The sequence below is a fragment of the Erinaceus europaeus genome, chromosome 8 (assembly GCF_950295315.1).
Source record: "Erinaceus europaeus chromosome 8, mEriEur2.1, whole genome shotgun sequence".
Taxonomy (NCBI): Eukaryota; Metazoa; Chordata; class Mammalia; order Eulipotyphla; family Erinaceidae; genus Erinaceus; species Erinaceus europaeus.
Window position 1 is genome coordinate 106500329 of NC_080169.1, and position 19782 is coordinate 106520110.

Genomic DNA, 19782 nt, shown 5'->3' on the forward strand with positions numbered 1-19782 from the left:
CTGCTTGCGAACACAGTTTAACTATAAGAGAAGGGAAATGATACATACCTACACGAAAAAATGTATGTGCAACCCTTCATAGCAATGCTATTCATACTAGCCACAACCTGGAAGCTACCTAAGTGCCCACCAACTACTAAGTGCATGAGTTAAATGTGACCTAGCCATACAGTGGTACTCTGTTCCGGCAGTAAAAAGGAGTGGATAACGTTGCTGAAGCTTGAAATCATTACATGAAAGTAGTTAGTCACAAAGGATCACATATTGTTGTATTGCATTTACATTAGACAAGTCTACAGAGATGAAAAGGAGTTTCTTAGAGCTGGAGTAGAGTTGAAAGGGGACAGCGAGGTGAAGAATGGTTGTGAAAGGTAATTGTGTTTCTTGTAGAGATGGTAAAACTCTTCTGACTGTGGTGATAGTGGCACAACTCTGAAAATGTTAGAAGTCATTGAATTGTAGGCTCAATATAAATTCTCATTAGAACAGCAAAAAGAAAAAAGAATGGGATTGGAAGATGAAAGGACTTGACTTTGGCCTAGAAAACAGTAATTTATGGCACATACTTGGAAGGGAAAACAAAGTAAAAGTGCATCATGGTATGGGATACAAAATAATGAAAAACAAAAAGCACAAGATTGACAACTGGGCCAAAAAGGGATTTACAAGGATCCTGAGAAATTAGCAGGCATTAGACTTCTGGCTTCATTCAATCTTTCTTCAGAAGGTTCTTTTTTTTTTTTTTTGTAAGGACACTTGGAAATAGCTCATTCTACAGAGTGCACACCTTACCATGCACAGGGCAATGGGGTTTAAGACCCTGTACTATAAGGGACAACATGGACAACACTAATGGATCACCATAGATGGAGAGACGCTGTAGTGTGTCGTCTCTTCCCCCCCCCCAACCCCATAAAACATATCCTAAATAAGGAATAAAACAGTCAGGGAGGTCAGATGTACATTCACAAGATCCTGCTTGCATTGCATGAGAATAACTAATACTGGTTTATGTGTGAAACTAAAATCGCTTTTAGTGATTAGCAAAATTGAAGCAACCTGAAATTATAATTCCATTTTTTTTCCTTTATTGGATTAATGTTTTACAGTCACCAGTAAATACAATAGTTTCTACATTCAGAACATTTTCAGTTTTCCACATAATACAGCCTCCACTAGGTCCTCTGTCATCCTTTTCTAGGACCTGGAAATAATTCCAGTTCTTATCACTTTGAGCAGAGAAACCAGAATACATGACTAGGAGTATGTGCATGGCTGGGGAAGCAAGCACAGTGAGTGTGAGGATTGATATTGGTTCATACAGTGACACGGCAGGTCATTATAATATTGGCTTATGCATCCTATATAGAATAACTTTGTTCTTTTTTGAAACTATTGTATAGAATAACTTTGTTCTTTTTTGAAACTATTGTTAAGATTCAGTTCCTTGCTGTTGCTATGATTCCTCTATTGTGACTTAATTCTTTTGATGAATATGGAAGAAATAATCTATGATCAGATAAGTCTGAACTGGATTTTAGAATCACTTCATAAAATAGTTCTAATATTCTAAGAGTCCTTAGAAGCCAATTTCTACTCATTGAAATAACATTACAGCAGATCCCAGTACCGTCACGGCTATAAAGATTAAATATAAATGATCTTTCCCAAATCAGGGGGGAAAAAGTATATGCTATTTCTGTGATGCCAATATTACTGAGATTTTGGTATCTGTGTTCATTTAATTGAAGAATTATGTATTTATCTCATAAGAGCTAGACACCAGAGCACTCATTCAGCAGTACTAAAGGAATCAAACCCCTTGTCTTATTCTTGCATGTCCTGCCCTCTACTATTGACTCACCTGTCTACCTGTAAGAATTCAGCCCATTTAAACTTTGTTCCATATAAACGTATGTAAGTATCTTATATAAAATATGATATCTTTCGGAGTCGGGAGGTAGCACAGCGGGTTAAACGCACGTGGCGCAAAGCCAAAGACCAGCGTAAAGATTCCAGTTCGAGCCCCCGGCTCCCCACCTGCAGGGGAGTTGCTTCACAGGCGGTGAAGCAGGTCTGCAGGTGTCTTTCTCTGCCCTCTCTGTCTTCCCCTTCTCTCTCCATTTCTCTCTCTGTCCTATCCAGCAACAATGACAACAAAAATAACTACAACTGTAAAACAACAAGGGCAACAAAGGGGAATAAATAAATAAATAAATAAAGCTAAAAAAAAAGAAATTTAAAAAAACAAAATATGTCTTTCATCTGACTTTGAAGAGTTCAAGTTACAGGGCTTCATGTGATTCTTGATAACATCTCAATGAAAAGAAAACATTCTACTGGCTGTAGATGTTAGCTTTTCATGAGTCCAAAAATCAAGGCTCCTTTATTTCAAGGGGTAAAAACACAGATTTTTCATTGTATCTGAAGGACTCCTTGCCAACCTATGTGTGTTTAATGTAATAAAAGATTTAAGATATGCCACCTTCCTTGCCAATTTATTTTTATTACAATTATATGAACTTAGAGTCCTATTCCTGTAGAATTGTTTTTTATATTTTTTTCTTTATTTATTGGATAGACAACCAGAAATCAAGAGGTAAGGGGGTGATAGTGACAGAGACACCTGCAACACTGCTTCACCAGTTGCAAAGCTTTACCCCTGCAGGTGAGAACCAGAGGCTTGAACCTGGGTCCTTGTGCATTGTAACATGTGTCCTCAACCAGGTGTGCCACCACCTACCCCCCATAGAATGGATAATAGCATCTCCTTTGTTGGAGCCATCTTGGGTGATAATTATGTGATGACTTTCTTTAAAAAAAAAAACGGCTAGCTTTCACTAATACTAAGAATGAATCCTTCAAAATGGGTGTGATCTGATTCCATTTTGTCATCAAGGGTCGCTAAACATTTTTTAACCGACTTTTACAAAATTATAACATCTCCAGGGTATAATTTCAGACCCATTCATGGTCACTGTAGGTCACCACACACCCCCACCAAAGAGTTACTAAATTATTTGCATTGATTACAAAATAAAAATGCTTATGGTTGTAGAGTCATCTGGTTAATAGTTATGCTTTCTAGATATGTCTCTACAAAATTTTCCCACTTAAAACTGGATCTTTCAAAGAACTGGGGTGATTTGGTTTGTCTGTCTTCATTTTCCCATGTTGTCTTTGAACTGCTTGACAGATGTAAAAACACTTAACCTTATGCTAGGAAAGAGGAGCGTCACCAATGGCATCTCTGACAGCTTACTCTACTGTCATTAAAAATACTTTCATATTGTTTAAAGAATGTAAAATTGGGATAAGGAAGAATGATGGCCTACTTAGATAATGACTTAGAATACTGTTCTCCCTTGAAATCTGTAGATTTTTAGATCTTTCTACTCAGGGTATACCACTGTTTCTTACCTACTCTTGTTTGTACGAACTTCATCAGTGGAGAGTGTTGGTTCTTCAGCTATTTAAGTGTTGGAAGTGTTGGCGTTATCCTGCAGGCAGGCGTATCCTGACTGACACATCTTTCCTTTGTGGGAAAGAAGACTGGGATCATTTGAAGGGAAATGAAAGCCAGACAGGCCTCTGATGACTTGGCTGTGATCATGATAATTAGTTGGAATTTTGAACTCTGTACCCAAATCTACTCAATTGAATCTTCACACATGATCATCACCATGTTTTTGTTTAAGAAAAAAAAAAATTGAGGGGGCTGGGCGGTAGCACAGCAGCAGGTAAAGCTCACATGGCGCAAATCACAAGGACCGCACAAGGATCCCGGTTTGATCCCCTGGCTTTCCACCTGCAGGGGGGTCGCCTCACAAGTGGTGAAGCAAGTCTGCAGGTGTTTATCTTTCTCTCTCCTTCTGTCTTCCCCACCTCTCTTGATTTCTCTGTCTTAACCACCAACAATGACAGCAATAAAAACAACAGTGATAAACAAGAGCAACAAAAAGGGGAAAAAAATAGCCTCCAGGAGCAGTGGATTCATAGTATAGGCACCGAGTGCCAGCAATAACCTTGGAGGCAAAAAAAAATCAAAAACTGGTAAGTAGTCCTTTTCATTATCTGTTGTGTGGAATGCTGTGTTAAGCTGCGTCAAGAGCATCCTTAGCAGATAAACCATGAAAAGTAATTTGATGCAACTAATAACCTTAAATTATGACTGCTGTTAGCCTAACATTGTCATCAATAAATTGTTTTCCATAGTACAGCCATTTCTTTGAGTGCATACTATGAGTTGAGCATACTCCTAGGTGATTTCATAATATATTAAATGTAGAAACTAGAACAAGGCACTGAACTTGTATTGAACTATGGTTCAATACTGTGTGTTCCTCCATTGTGAAGTCTAGGACATATATTTATTTTCTTTGTTAAAACATTGATGACTAAACTGCTTCTCTTAAAGAAACTGCTCAATAATAATGTGCAAATGACTGATGTGGATGGGTCTCAGTTACATGATGCTAAGTGAAAGAAACAAATTTAGAAAGTCATGTACTAGGGTTGTGGAGGTGGCACATGCTGTGTGTGTGTGTGTGTGTGTGTGTGTGTGTGTGTGTGTCCCTGGGTATGTGTGATCCTTGGCACCACAGAATAATGAGAAAGACCCAAACAAAATAAAATATCACAAATGGTAGAGCATTGTTGCAGTCACCCTGCCTTTCTCCAATAAAAGTCAAAATTCAAATATTGTAAACTCTTATGCTACAGTCCTGCCAGTACAATGTTACTGTAGTTGGAGATAATCTTTTAAAAAGTCAATTAAGTCAAAACAAGGCCACTAAAGAGAGCCTGACCTAGAATGGCAAATGTCTTTATAAGAAATTTGGACATAGACATACAAGGGGGAACTATGAGGTGACACAGGGGGGTTAAAAGTATCAGCAAGCTAAGGAGAGAGGCCTCAAGGGAAAACAAACAACCTTGAAATCTCTAACGTTACATGGAAATAAATTCCACTTAAGAGAGGAGAAAAAATCAGAGCAAATATCAAATTCCATTTATATGTCATTCAGGATAAAAAAAAATATATTGAATCAGAAAACAGGTCAGCGGGAAAAAGTTGGGCTGCAAAGGGGCACAGGCAAATTGTGGAGGATGCTAGAATTCCTTTGTATGCTAAGGTACTTTTTGCAAATTATACTTGGACTTAAAAAGACCTGTTCTGGGAGTCGGGCTGTAGCGCAGCGGGTTAAGCGCAGGTGGCGCAAAGCACAAGGACCGGCATAAGGATCCCGGTTCGAACCCTGGCTCCCCACCTGCAGGGGAGTCGCTTCACAGGCGGTGAAGCAGGTCTGCAGGTGTCTATCTTTCTCTCCTCCTCTCTGTCTTCCCCTCCCTCTCTCCATTTCTCTCTGTCCTATCCAACAACAACAACAATAATAACTACAACAATAAAACAAGGGCAACAAAAGGGAATAAATAAATAAAGTAAATTAAAAAAAATAATAATAATAAAAGACCTGTTCTTCCCCAGTGAAGCTGCTCTATTCAAGCCCTTGCCTTCTGTTATCATAAAATCATAGACTGGGTTCATGTCTTGATTAGAAATAATGCAAGTTGTAACCTGCCCCTAAGAGAGCATTGTTAGTCTCCCTCAAGACTTCAGAAGCTATTAGTGCTAACTGTATTTAGTAACCAAAAACTTTGAAAGGGAATTCCCTAGACAACCTTTGTCTCATGGGTTGTGTTCAAGAACTCCTTTCAGAACGCTTCTTCATAAGAAATCACGTACAGGCTCCTGGACATGTGACATTTTGTGAGCCAAACTTTTCCACCTCAGAACTCATTTCACATCAAGTTCTGTGACCTTCATTGCCTCTGTTTCTCCCCCTCTCACACCACCTTTTGTAGGTCACCAAGGACTGAGAAAGACTCAGGAAGAGGCAAGTGTTAAGATTCAGACTCCAGATAACACTGGTATACCAGAACTACACATGTAGGAATGATGTTTTAATCACTAAAAGGGGCTTCTTGCCTGATGAGGATGGCCTGTCAAATTAATTACCATATGATAGCTCTCCTCTGACATTGTTTATAATGTCGGGGTTACTTAAGTTTTGTTTTAACTTGATAGTTGTTCAAAAAACATTTACAGAAGGAAGACTTAAAACAAATAACAGGAGATATTATTACACAGTAAAAAAAAAAAATTAGTCTAAGCAGTAGCAACATAAACAACTACCTTTGCTAATCTAAGTCCAGGGTACATCATGGCCCACCCCCATCCCCAGTCTAGCTCCCATTTCTCACTAAGCACCACCAGGAACTCCTAACCCAGACCTCCTATCTAAAAGCATCCTGTTCTGCAGCCTTCCAGACAGGCGTGTGCCTCTTTCTCTGTGGTTGGCAGAGTCACTTCCTGTTTGTTTCCTGCTGGCCCACACTGAAGGAAAAGCTAGGTATTGAGCTGAACCATTGGATGGAGTCTGCCTCTTGCCAGCGGAAGTGGATTGTTTAGTCTCAGGACTAGGGAGTTTCAAGTTTGGAATAATAGCAGCATGCAAGAGGCTCGGGAAAGAACAGACTCAGCTCCCAGCAGAATTGTGTACGGCTGCACACACAGGCAGGCAAAGAGGTGGTGAAATGAAATTAGAGAATCAGGGAGGAAAGGTCAGCTGGACCAAGCTGTGGGGACCGGTACTAGAGAGGCAGTCACCTTTGGCATTTTAGTGTGATATTTTCAGAGGCAACAAATTCAGTCTTCTCTATGTAGGAAATCCTTGCCCAGTAGTATAGTTAAGCTTCCTCTTATTAAATAATGTACCTGTGGAAAGCATCATTTTTAAAACTATAGGCTGTTTTAAATATAAAATTAAATGTAGACTGGATGCTCTTCTCTTACTCAGAATGGGAGGTTGTTATTCAGTCTTCATGTTAGAAATAATCAAATAAGCTATTTTTGGCTGTTCTCTATAGTCTTCCATTAAGTATAGTGTATATAACAGTCAAATCTTAAAGAATTATAATTTAAGGTCTGAGGAAATAGCTTCACTCAAGTAGTGTGCTGGTTTGTCATATCATATGTGCAACCCAAGTTGGAACTTCGCCTCCACCACACTGAAGAAAGGTTCCTTTCACTGTCTCCCCCCTCTCTGCATCTTAAAAATTATAATTTAAAAGTGGATCATCTATAGAATTCAAACTCTTTTGTGTCAGCTTTTATACTGGGGACAGAATACAGGATTCTTATCACAGATCAGCCGTCAGAGGATCTTAAATTATTGCTTCCATGTTTGGGGGGAGGCAGTAGGCCTGAACACAGTACCCACACAGCTGAATGAGTTGCTCTAGCTATTCTCTTCTTTCTCTAATCCCTCAGAACCTGCGTCCCTCTTGTCCTGTAACAAATCTACCTCCTTGAACTTAATCTCTTTGATTTTCTAAAGTTCAAAGGTTTTAAGCAAACACTCAAAGAAAAGATATAGAAGACACTGAATTTTCATTGCTAACTTTACTGAAATTATATATTAAGGGCAGATTGAGGGGGAGTTGTTGGAGATCCAGCCTAGGGCCTCATGTGAGAAGTGTAGTAAACCACTGAATTGCCCCCTTGCCCCAAGGTTGTTGAATTTTTAGCTCTAAATACAGAGCATCTTTTCTTCTAGGCTAGGAATCTTTTTTTTTTTCCTTGTAAAGTAATAAAGAAAATATTGTCTTTAATGAAGGCTTCAGCAGCAAAAGACTAGATTTAATTTGAATTCCCTGAGTTTAGATTCATTCATTTCATCTATGTAACCAGGGTCTGTGAAGCCAGGTACTGTTCTCCGTATAAGGATAGAATCTTTGCTTTTGAGAAGCTTAACATCTCCATTGTAACCTGTCTGAAAGTAAGTATGTACAGTACTTCTGATATAGTCTGCGAAGTGCTTTCATTTCCATCTGAATTTTTAGTTGGCATTATTAAAATCTATAATTTGTTATCATATTTAAAGAGTAGGCCAGTATGGTAAATACAGGTATAATGGTGAGTCAATCACGTAAGTAAATAACTTCTGGATCCTAGTAGCCAAGATATGCTATAACATTCCTTCCTACTGAATAGACATTTGCCAGGTTCTTGGAGTGGATCAGACACTGTTTAAGAGCATGGGTAATACAAGAATGGAGATAACATGGTCTTTTTTTTTTTAAGAACTTATTTATTTATTTATTCATGAGGAAGATAGGAGAGAACGAACGTCACTCTGGTACATGTGCTGCTAGGGACCAAACTCGGGACCTCATGGTTGAGAATCCAATGCTTGATCCACTGCGCCACCTCCTGGACCACAACATGGTCTTATAGTCCTAGTGGGAGGAGCAAGCATGTGTGTGGCCACTTCTGTAAGAAGGCAAAGTGTGGGTGCTGCCTTATATATACAGTGACCTTAACTGTCTCCGTTCCTTGTTTGTGCTCCAGAAATGGGTTGGGGCGGGGGGTGGAGGAGGTAGGCAGCTCAGAAATGGAGATTTGCCTTTCTGAAGGTAGTCCTACATATGCAAAAAAAGGCTATATAATTAAAGGGACTTGGCTGCGGTGGTGTGTAATGGAGTGGCTGGGAGTGGGTTTCAACAGTTAAAGTTTAATTGTGGTACGGTAGTGCGGAATATTTTAGGTACAGCAAGATATGCAATAGATCAACAGGCCTGCAATAAAGCTATTCACATAAGTCCATGATTAGAAGTTTAGCCCCATGTGTTCATTACTCCAACCAGCAGCAGTATGGCGGGTCCTGGGAAGCCTCAACTGGGCTCACTGTGTGCCACAGAAGGTGCTGGGAAGTCAGGGGTAAGAATCAGCCAGATAATGAGAAAAGTCATTACCAAGGTTTATATTCACCTGTGCCCAAGTCCCAGGAAAAGCGGCCGTCACCTCTGTCTCCTGAATCCGCACCAGCTGCCTCTGGGCACCGCCCTCTGCACTGCATTTTGGCCTGGATTTACCACCTTTAAATAACTCCTGGATTTTTGATGTTTCCTCACTTGAAACAGGCTAGTCACTTATACACTGACTACACCCAACTCTTTAGACACACCATGAAGATTTAAAAACAGACACTCGTTGGGGACATGGCGATGGGAGGACTCATATCTAAAGGGGTATCTACAGAAGAGGAGACAGAGAAAGGTAGATGCTGGGTAAGGACTGATTGATGGTTCCCTTCAGAACATTCTTGGACACTGTATAAAACATTGAAGCCAGTGATCAGACAGGAGATGTGATATCTGGTCAGTCATTTGAACTGTGATATGATGTTCCAGTGGCCAGCTGCTCATGGGGCGCGAGCGCTTCCACACTACGATCATCATCTCTGGCATTATGCTATTCCACTGCAGAATACTGTGCCCCAGTATGGTTCCGTAGCCCCCGTGTCCACTTGGTCGATTCCAAATTATGTTCCTCCATGAGGATAATTTCTGGAACCATCCGTTCCACCCCGGTTCCATGGCTGCCAGTTCTTAGCAACATCGCCCCACCAGATATTCGTCGGGATGCGGCATCATCTAAGTTCATTTCCCACATCTACGCTCGACCGGACCTGCCAATATATGCGGATATCTTCGCCCACCCTGTCCAACGCTTGACGTCTCGTCACCCAGTCTGGTCCCCTACACCTACACTGAACTTCTCTGTTCCAGACTCTTGGAAACAGAGTTGGCAGTCAGCTGAGGTAAAGAACAAACAACTCATCACAGACCCCTGCAAGCGTCAACCCGGCTTTGACCTAGCACGTTATGATTGGGCCCTCCTTAATCGCTATCGAACAGGCCATGGCCGGTGCGCCGCTATGTTCCATCGCTGGGGAGCCAGAGACGACCCAAATGCCCCTGTGGCTACAGACAGACTATGACCCACATAGTCAATGACTGCCACCTCTCCAGATTCAAAGGAGGTCTCGAAACTTTACATCAGGCTCAACCTGACGCTGTTGACTGGCTACGGAAGAAGGGCAAATGCTAGAAGAAGAAGAAGTGAATGAGTTGGTTACTTGATACTGCATAGTAATACACTGATTCGATTTGGTTTAATCCAGTGCAGATACATTATTCTAGCCCTAGGGGTACAGCTTGCTTAACTTTTCTTGGAATGGAGACTGTATTAATAGCTTTTGCCAAAACTGAGTAGTAAGTAATGGCTTCACTGTGGTTTTTCCTAATTTGCCATTATAGAATTTTAGTCACTTAAGCCTCATTGAGTGATTGGTAACCAGTCTAAGTATCTTACGTATTTGAAAGTAAGTAGGCTGTATAAATGGCATGAGTATTCATTAAAGTGGAATGTCGACTAATTATTTATTGGAAACATTTATTTTTGTTGAGGGAATTCTCCCTTTGGAGGTGAAATATTATAGTTGTGGTGGCTTTTGCTTAGTTGACTCTCTGACTTGGATTCCACACAAAGGTGGATTATTATTTAAGCCTCAGGCATGAACTTGAGAATGGTTCTATTAAAAAGAGGACTTAACACCCTGGAGATAGCTGTTCTGGTAGGATGTATCATTTGTGCAAAGCCCCATGTTTGAGCCCTGATACCACTTGAGACTCCCATAGCACCAGGAAAAGCTCTGTGAATGGTAGAGTGGTTGAAATTTTACCTTTTGCTCTGTCAACCCCTCTGTCTTCCTCCTGTTTGTATGTCTCTTACTCTGTTCGAAATTTAACAATGAAAAATTGGGCCCAGAAGAGGTGAAATTGCACATATGTGAGATCCCCTGTGTTGCAAATATCAAACAACAACAAAAAGAACTCTTTAGATCCAAGGTCAGGGTCAAACATGTCCCTCAGCTGCATGTCAAGAACTCTGACCTCTTTTTCTGAGATCCCTAAGCCTGGCCCTCCCATCATGGTCCCAGTGTATTGGCTAGTTCACAAGTACAGAGTGTACAGATCGTCTCCTCTTCCCTTGTGCAGTTGTGGAAATAGCCGTAGCTATTGTAACCATATGACCAGAGCAGGAGTTCTGGAATTGGGGGAATGGAAAAAAAAATAGGCCCAGTGTTACTGCCTTAATAGCCATCTTTACTTAACCAGACTTGTTTTTAGTACTTTAACATTTTATTGAAATGTAGTTAACATACTCCCTTCAAGTGCACACACAGTTCAATGACTTTTAGTACAGTCAGTTTCTTGCTATCACCAGAGTCAATTTTAAGCATATATAATACATATGCATATATATGCTTAAAATTAAATCTTACAATTCATATATATGGAATGTCATTTCATATACCATTTTGTTTATTCACTGTATTTAGAAATAGAACTGATCTTGCTGAACTTACTTATTACTAACCCTCATGTGTTCTCAGTGGCGATTGTTATCTGTTGAGAGAGAATCCTGTTTCTTCCTTTCAAGTTTGATTGCCTTCCTTTTCCCCTTGGTTTCTTGTCTAGTTGTCCTGGCTAGGACCTCCAGTACAATGTTGAGTACAAAAGGGACTTCTAGTCATTTTAAATAAAACACTTGGTCTCAGCTTTCGTAGCGATTAGCCTCTGGTGACATTGTAAAAGCACATATTCCTTGAGCAGTGAATCTGAGACACTGACAGATCTCAGCACTCAGAGTTTACATTTTTCCTGGTAAATGTTAAATCAAACAAGGTCATTTTTAACTATCTGTCTCCTAACAAATTACTTAGTTCCAGTGAAGATTTAGGCTAGTTAGAGATACCTAAATCTGTCTCTCATGTTCAGTGAGCAGTATACTTATAGGCTCTGGGGAGAGATGAAACATGGTCCCTTGTGTGGTGGATGAATGTAAGTAGTAGCCAGTGTCCCCATGTTCTTACGCCTCTGAAGTAACTCTGCATGTGTTAGCCAGCATAATAACTAGCAGGACCGCAGTAAGGGAAGCTACCTCATTCACTTCCTAAATAAATAGTTCAATGGAGGGAAAACCCTGACCAAGGTCACAAATGTCCTCACCCAAGGTACTTCTCATATAACAGACTTTAGGATACTTGAGTTATTTTGTTAACTTTATTTTATAGGACAGAGGGAATGGGGAGGAGAGACGAGATGAAGCAGTGCTACAGTACAGTAATTACAGAATTGCTTCCCCACTGAACATGGGTGTTGGCAGGTCAATTCATACATCCAGCCTGTTTCTCTCTTTCCCTAGTGGGACAGGGTTCTGGGGAATTGGAGCTCTAGGACACATTGGTGGGGTCGTCTGCCCAGGGAAGTCAGGTTGGTATCATGGTAGCATCTGGAACCTGGTGGCTGAAAATGAGTTAGGATATAAAGCAGAATAAATTGTTGATTAATCATGAACCTAAAGGCAAGAATATTGCAGATGAACATTTGGACTCTCTGTTTTGGAAAAAGCTAGGAGGTCTAATTTAGGTGTATTACTAGTTTTTGCCTAAGCTTCACATCTAATATGCAGGTGGACCCATGTTATTGTCTGGAGAGATGATGTCATAGTTGGAAAATGGACCAGAAAGCTGCATCAGGGCAGAGAGTAGCTCCCAAATATGGAAAAAGTGTATAAATGTTAACTGCAAACCCCATTGCTTTGATCTGGAGCCCATGTTCAGCACTGGAGCCTGTGTAACCTCTGCATGCCTATAGGTCTGAGCTCTAATTCTGTGGTCACAGCTCGGAATATTCCAGGATGTACTAATTTCAGGACGCATCTTCCTTGGGTGGTAGGTAGGTATGTTGTCCAACCTCCCTTCTGAGAATGGACCATTTCCTACCATTACCCAGGAGCCTCCTGGACTTAGGAGAACTGCTGGGTTCTAATACCCCAGTGGTCACTGCTCTGAATTACCCTCCTGTTGTCTCCAAAGCCTACAGCAGCTGTTGCACAATCAGTTGGAAGATCTGCCCTGATGGATCAAAGGGCACATAGAACCTAGTGCTGTCTTATTCCAGCTAAACAGCTGGCTGTCTGGTATAACTGTTGCTGTTATTGTCAGCTTTAGTTTGGTGTGATGCTCTTATGTAGAACTGCAGTGTGGAGGTGGGCAGCTTAGTGGGCAAAATAATGTTTTAAGTATCCTGCTCTTTAACTTTTGTACCTAGAAGAGATTTCCTAGTGGAGAGAGAACACTTATTTTTGCTATACTTTTCCCTATTCTTTTAACTCCATTCTTCCAACCATACACTTCTAGTAATGGTGGCAGAAGAAGAAAGAGTATGCTTTTCTCTTCAACATGACAGAAGAAATGGAGATGTAGAGAGGTTATTTGTCTGAAGCTGTACAGTTAGTATATGTTGATGGATGGGGTGGGGAAGGGCACTAGCAGAAGAGAGATGGCTTGTGCTCTTACTTCCAAGGTTGAATTCTCATTCTTTTAAATTTATTTATTTATTATTAGAGACAGAGAAATTCAGAGGGGAGGGTAGATAGAGATAAAGGGACAGAGACACCTGCAGCCCTGCTTCAATACTCATGAAGCATTCCACTGCAGGTGGGTACCAGGGTCTTGAACTCAGTTTCTGTGGTGTCTGTTCTGACATCTCCTCTTTCATTTATGATCCAATTTTTTTCAGGTCTTCTCCCTTTTTTGAGTCTGGCTAAAGGTTTGTCTATTTTGTTCACTCTTCTGAAGAACCAACATTTACTTTTGTTGATCTTTTGTATGGTTTTCTTATTTTCAATGTTACTTATTTCTGCCCTAACTTTAGTGATTTCTGTCTTTCTGGTTGCTTTAGGGTTCCTTTGTTCTTCTACTTCTAGGTCTTTAAGATGTGCAATCAGGCTGTTTATTTGTGCTTTTTCTTGTTTCCTAACGTGTGCTTGTATGGCTATGAACTTCCTTCTCAGTACTGCCTTAGCTGTGTCCCAAATATTTTGGTAGCTTGTGTCTTCATTTTCATTGAACTCTAGAAATATCTTGATTTTTTTTTTTTCCTTGACTTTCTCTTTGACCCAGTAGTTGTTAAGTAGTGTACTGTTGAGCTTCCACAGTTTGGGACTATTACTAATCTTTTGTTGATTGTTAAGTGTTAGTTTAATTCCACTGTGGTCTGAGAAGATGCTTGGGATGATTTCAATGCTCTTGAATGTGCTGATGCTGTCTTTATGGCCTAGCATATGGTCTATCCTTGAGAATGACCCATGTGGGCTTGAGTAGAATGTGTATTCGTTTCTTGGGGTGAATGACTTTGAAAATGTCCAATAGTTCTAGTTTATCTCCTCATTTAACTCCCTCATGTCTTTATTGATTTTATGCCTGGATAATCTGTCAAGCTGAGAGAGCAGAGGGTTGAAGTCCCCTACTATGACTGTGTTGCTGTTAATATATTGCTGTAGCTCTTTCAGTAGATGTTAGATGTATTTAGATGGCTTCTCCTTGGGTGCATAGATGTTAATAATTGTTAAATCCTCTTGATTGACTGATCCTCTGAGCATTAAGTAGTGTCCATCCTATCTTTTTAAATTTTATTTAGAGTCTGTCATGTCACATATGAGAATAGCTGTTCCTGCCCTTTTTTGTGGCCCATTTTCTTGTATGATAGTTTTCCATCCTTTCACTTTGAGTCTGTGTTTGTTTTGTTGAGTTAGGTGGGTTTCTTGTAGACAGCATATTATTGGGTTGTGTTTTCTGATCCATCTTCCTATTCTATGACTTTTAATAGGTGAATTCAGGCCACAGGCATTGCTATCAAAGATTGAAGATATTTTAACACCATTCTTATAGATTTTTAGAGTGTCCTGACATATGGCATATTTATGGTGGTCTGACTGTCTATAGGAGACCTTTCAGAACTTCTTCAGGGCAGGCTTGGTGATAGTTGATTCTTTCAACTGTTGGCTTGTCTGAGAAGGTTTTTATGCATCTAGTCTGAATGACAGTCTCAGGATACAATAGTCTTGGTCGAAAGCCCTTCTCATTGAGCACTCGAAGGATAGCTTGCCATTCTCTTCTGTCCTGTGGTGTTTGTGTGGAGAAGTTTGCTGCTAATCTTATGGGTCTTCCTCTGTAGGTGACTTTGTTTTTCTCTTGCAGCCTTCAGGATCCTTTATTTATCCTTATTCCTTTCCATTCTAAATATGATATGTCTTGATGTCTTTAAGTCTGGGTTAATTCTGTTTGAGACCCTCTGGACTTCTCAAACCTTTTTGTCTTTGATGTTGTCTAGAGTTGAAAAGTTCTCAGCTATTATGTCCTGAAGAATGCTTTCTTCCCCTCCCTCTCTTTCTTCCTCTGGGAAGTCAATAGTGCGTATATTATTTCTTTTGAAGTCATCCCATAGGTCTCTGTTGTTGTTTTCAGTATCTCTTAATCTCTTTTTGAGATCTCTTACTTTTTAGTTGTCTCTAATTCATCCTCAATCTTGCTAATTCTGTCTTCAGCTTCATTTATTCTATTCTCTGTCCCCTCTACTGTTTTCTGAAGTTCATCTGTTTTGTTACCCTATTCTGATACTATTTTAGCTTTTTCAGCTATTTGTGTTCGTAGCTCAGCTATTTCAACTTTCAGATATCTAATAACCTTGAGATAGTGTTTTCTTCCAGAGTCTCATTTGTTGTTTCTGCATTTCTGATGACAATTATTTCAAACTCTTTACTTACTCCTGTGACTGTTTCCTTAACTAGTGTTTGGATGTTGACCTCATTATTTTGTCCTTCACCCTTTGGTGGGCTTTTAGCTGGACTCTTGTCCTGGTTCATTTCTCCAATATTTCTTGTTGGTTTAACTATTCTATATTGTTATGAGGTTCCTTTCTCAGTACTATTCAAATTACTGATCACTCTTGCCTGGATTGACTTGTGTCTAAGTAAGGTACTTAGAGTTCACAGTTGTGGAAATTAACAGTTGTTTCAATATTATTTTAATCCCTGAGTTGGAGCACTGTGGCTTAAAGCCTCTTCTGTTCTTTTTCTTCCTTGTAGGCTATGGGAGCCTGAGGGCTTTTAAACTATAAGTAGGCTTCTTAGCTTATTCACTCACTCCTGACCAAGAGATAAAGCAGGGTGGGGGAGAGATAGCACAGAGGTTATGCAAAGAGACTCTTATCCTCCAACGATCCAAAACTCCAGGCTCAATTCAGCTTCTCTGCCAAGCCTGGCATCACTGCTGGTCCCTGTGAATTTCTAAACAAGTCCCCTTTATAGTCTGTAGGTTCTGAGGCAATTATTCACCATGTTCTCATAAGGACAACAATGTGGAAAGGCTCCCACTATACAGCCCCACTGCTAGGCCACCAAGGTGTAGCTCTTCTCCTGAGTTTCCTGGTCAGTTCTGTTCCCAGATGTCAGCACAGGGCCTCCCCGCTGCTGCTCCAGCCTCTGAGGGTAGTAGCAATGGAGACTCACAGTTGCACTTGGTGAGTCTTAGGGGAGTCTTCTCCTTCCTTTTTGTTGGTAAAACAGACTGGAGGTAAGCTGCCGGACTGTTACCAGTTGCTCAATCTTTCCTTAGTCTCCTCCCTGACCTCAAGCCATATGTGTTTGCACGTGGTTTGGTGGGTTCCTGAGGTCATTCTAATCCTGCCTTGTTGCAGTCCCAGGTGTTCTCCTTTGGTTATTCCTAGTTGACCTGGGAGGGGAGGGGAGGGGAGGGGAGGAGAGGGGAGGAGAGGGGAGGAGAGGGGAGGAGAGGGGAGGAGAGGGGAGGAGAGGGGAGGAGAGGGGAGGAGAGGGGAGGAGAGGGGAGGAGAGGGGAGGAGAGGAGAGGAGAGGAGAGGAGAGGAGAGGAGAGGAGAGGAGAGGAGAGGAGAGGAGAGGAGAGGAACAACGCTACTGCTGCTCTCTCAGCTGCCTCTTAAAGAAGTTTTCACCTACATCCTTTCTGTTAGTATAGAACTGACCATGTAGTTAGAATCTAGGTTTCTATGCCAAAGCTATGTTTTTTAAGTAAATTTAATTGCTTTTTGATTTGCCTAACTCCATCTTTTTTCCTCCTTCCTTCTCTTGGAACTCAGAGAAACTTGAGAATAACATTGCACAGTGATTAGAGGTGGTTTACATCCAGCCTCTGACATTTACTATCTGTGTGATAGTTAAGTTTTTTCTTAAACTCTGCCAGACCTTATTACGTGGAAAAACAATAGCTAGTAGCCTCGCAGGACTGCGGGAGGATTAAATAAGTTAATAAGTATATTTAGTGTTTGGAAGTGTTCCTGACATATAGAATGTACTCAGTACATGTTAGCTGAGTATAAAACATAGTAAAAATATCATCACCTTTCTACCACCAACACCACCCTAACTTAACATCACCATCTGCCCCATTGCTACCACCACCATGCTTACTACCACTACACTTTGGTCAAAGTGAAACTAACTATAAGTCAACCATATTTAATGAACAGCAGTGACATTTCTGTATCCCTTCTTTTAGAAGTTGGGATGGTAAGAGATAGGAGAGAGAATGTAAAGGAAGCCCCGTTTACAAAGCCTGACTTAAAACCCTTCCCTCATTCCCTTGGCCGTGTTTCCTAAATATCCAGAGCAATATTCCCCCAAGCTCCCGCATTGTTGAGAAACCAATCACATTCTAATCAGTTGAGCTAGATTTCAAAATAAATTTTATTTATCCTGGGGACAACATATAAAAGAAAGCTTAAAATCCTCCTGTTCACTTAGTTTTTCTGAGATTGGAGGATTTCTTGGAAACCTAGCATGTGTGTGGGGGGGGTGGTGTTGGAGGGAATCTTGTTTTTATTTCCTTAAGATTTCTTATTACTTTTTAGTGATTTAATATTCATTTACAAAATTATAAAATTAATAGTATAATTTCACACCTTTCCCACCACCAGAGTTCCCCTCTCAATTTCTCTCTACCCTATCCAAAAGGTGAAAAAAAAAAAAGTAAGAAAAAAGATTTTAAAATGACCACTGAAAGCATTGGATTCATAGTGCTATTCCAAGCCTCAGCAATAACCCTGGTGGCAAGAAAAAAAAAATTAATAGGGAGGTACAGGTTGACTCAAGAAGTATCTGCTGCCGTAATATTTAATATGATGGGACTTTTTTCTTTAAATTTCTGGGAAATTCTAGCCTCCCCCACCCCGAAAGTTACCTATAGTTAGTCTCTCACATTACCTGTCATGTTTTTAGACAGACTGTTAATATGAAACTAAGTAAATGTACAGTTAAAGAACTGAATGGATTTCTGGATTGCTTCCTGGTTTGGCTATTACAAATTGTGCTGCTATGAACGTAGATGAACTTTCTTCAGCTATCCAAGGATATAGATGAGCAGCTAGAAATGTGGTGGTATATATATATGATGGAATACTACTCAGTTGTTTAAAATAATGAAGTTTTCTCCACTGTGTCTTGAATGGAACTTGAAGACATCATGTTGACTGAGATAAACTAAAAAGAAAAGGACAAATACCGAATGATCTTACTCATAGGCAGGACTAATAAATAGGGTCAGGGAGAGAGAAAAACAAAGTGAAGCTTGTACTGAACATAGTGTATTGCATCAAAGAAAAGGATTGTAGGGGAGGGAAGCAGAGGGAAGAGAGCCTTAGAGTCCTGCTGCATAATGATATAAAAGGACCCAGGCTGTAAGTGAGAGTGTTCTGCAGAGAACTTTGACAGGGAGATAAGAAATTGTGCCCTTGTGCCAAGTTTATAACTGCACTATAAACCATTCACCTCCTTTATTTGAAAAAAAAAAAGAACTGAACAGAACTTGCTCCCGGGTTCTCAAGTTGTCTCTAATGCCTTGGTCCTTTCTCTCCTAACTCTGCAGGTATCTCGGATGAAGACATCATCAACATCACGCTCCCTACTGGAGTACCCATTCTCCTGGAGCTAGATGAGAACCTGCAGGCAGTTGGGCCCCACCAGTTCCTGGGTGACCAAGAGGCTATCCAAGCAGCCATTAAGAAAGTAGACGATCAAGGAAAAGTGAAGCAAGCTAAAAAATAAGTCTTTCTGAAGTGTTAAGTGGGAATACTTTCAAAAAGGATAGCATACAGTGTGTTTTGGGTGCTGATATTTCTCTTCTGATTTTTCCAGAGTTTAATAGTGCTAGGCTGTGAGGGATAGGACTCTTAAAGACGATGACTTCTCTTGATCCTGATAAGGGTGTGAGGGTGCCTGAGTGCTCTTGTCATAAGACTTTGTGAGTCAACTCCCCTGCTAGTCCTATTTGCAGTAGTCACTAAACTTAAAAGCAGGGAGGGATTACTCAGGGCCTTGAGCGGCTAATATGGGGAAAGTAGCAAGTGAAGGTTAAGTTTAAGGTACAGTCACCATTGACAGTCACTGTTTCATTCTTTGAGTAAGTAGTTCACTTTTGTGTTTAAGACTTTACGAGATGATAGTAGGAGATACTAGGTAATCTTCTGTACTTGAGTATTTATTTGTCTTTTCATTTAGGAAAATGGGTGCTTTGACAGTTAAGACCACAGGCCCATTAAGTGGGAGAGTCACAGATAGCTTCCTCCATGACTGTCAATAACGAACAACAAGGTCCTTTTACCTTGGCACTAGTCTAGAGACTTTTTTGTTTGTCATTTGGAAGTATTTCTCTGACTGCTAGATTCAGCAGCAGGTAACAATAACTGTTCTCTTTTTGTTTGGGGGGGGGGGTTTCATCTTTGGGTACTTAATTAGCTTAAAAATAAAGTTCTGTGATTGAAAAATGCTATCCCCAAAGTCTCTTGCATTTTATTGATAATAAGACAGAAAGTCTCTTACCTGACTTTTAGTTCGAATCTCCTAGTAACACCCAAAGACTAACACTTAATTCAACACATGGTCACTCCACAGATATTCTCTGTAAATTCAAAGGTGAAGTCACAGAAAGGTAAGTCACAGAAAGGGAGCCGGGTCTCGAACCGGGATACTTAACGCCGGTCCCAGCACTTTGC

The 19782-nt window shown here is 40.5% G+C and overlaps 1 protein-coding gene across 1 annotated transcript in view; it reads left to right on the forward strand.

The window, feature by feature from the left end:
- Positions 1 to 19559, forward strand: part of BPGM (bisphosphoglycerate mutase) — a 49980-nt gene extending 30421 nt beyond the window's left edge. Inside the window, exon 3 of the mRNA XM_007526551.3 lies at positions 18657 to 19559. Coding sequence (XP_007526613.1) covers positions 18657 to 18835 — 179 coding nt within the window. The 3' untranslated portion in view covers positions 18836 to 19559. The remainder of the gene's footprint in view (positions 1 to 18656) is intronic.
- The last annotated feature ends 223 nt before the right edge of the window (positions 19560 to 19782 follow it).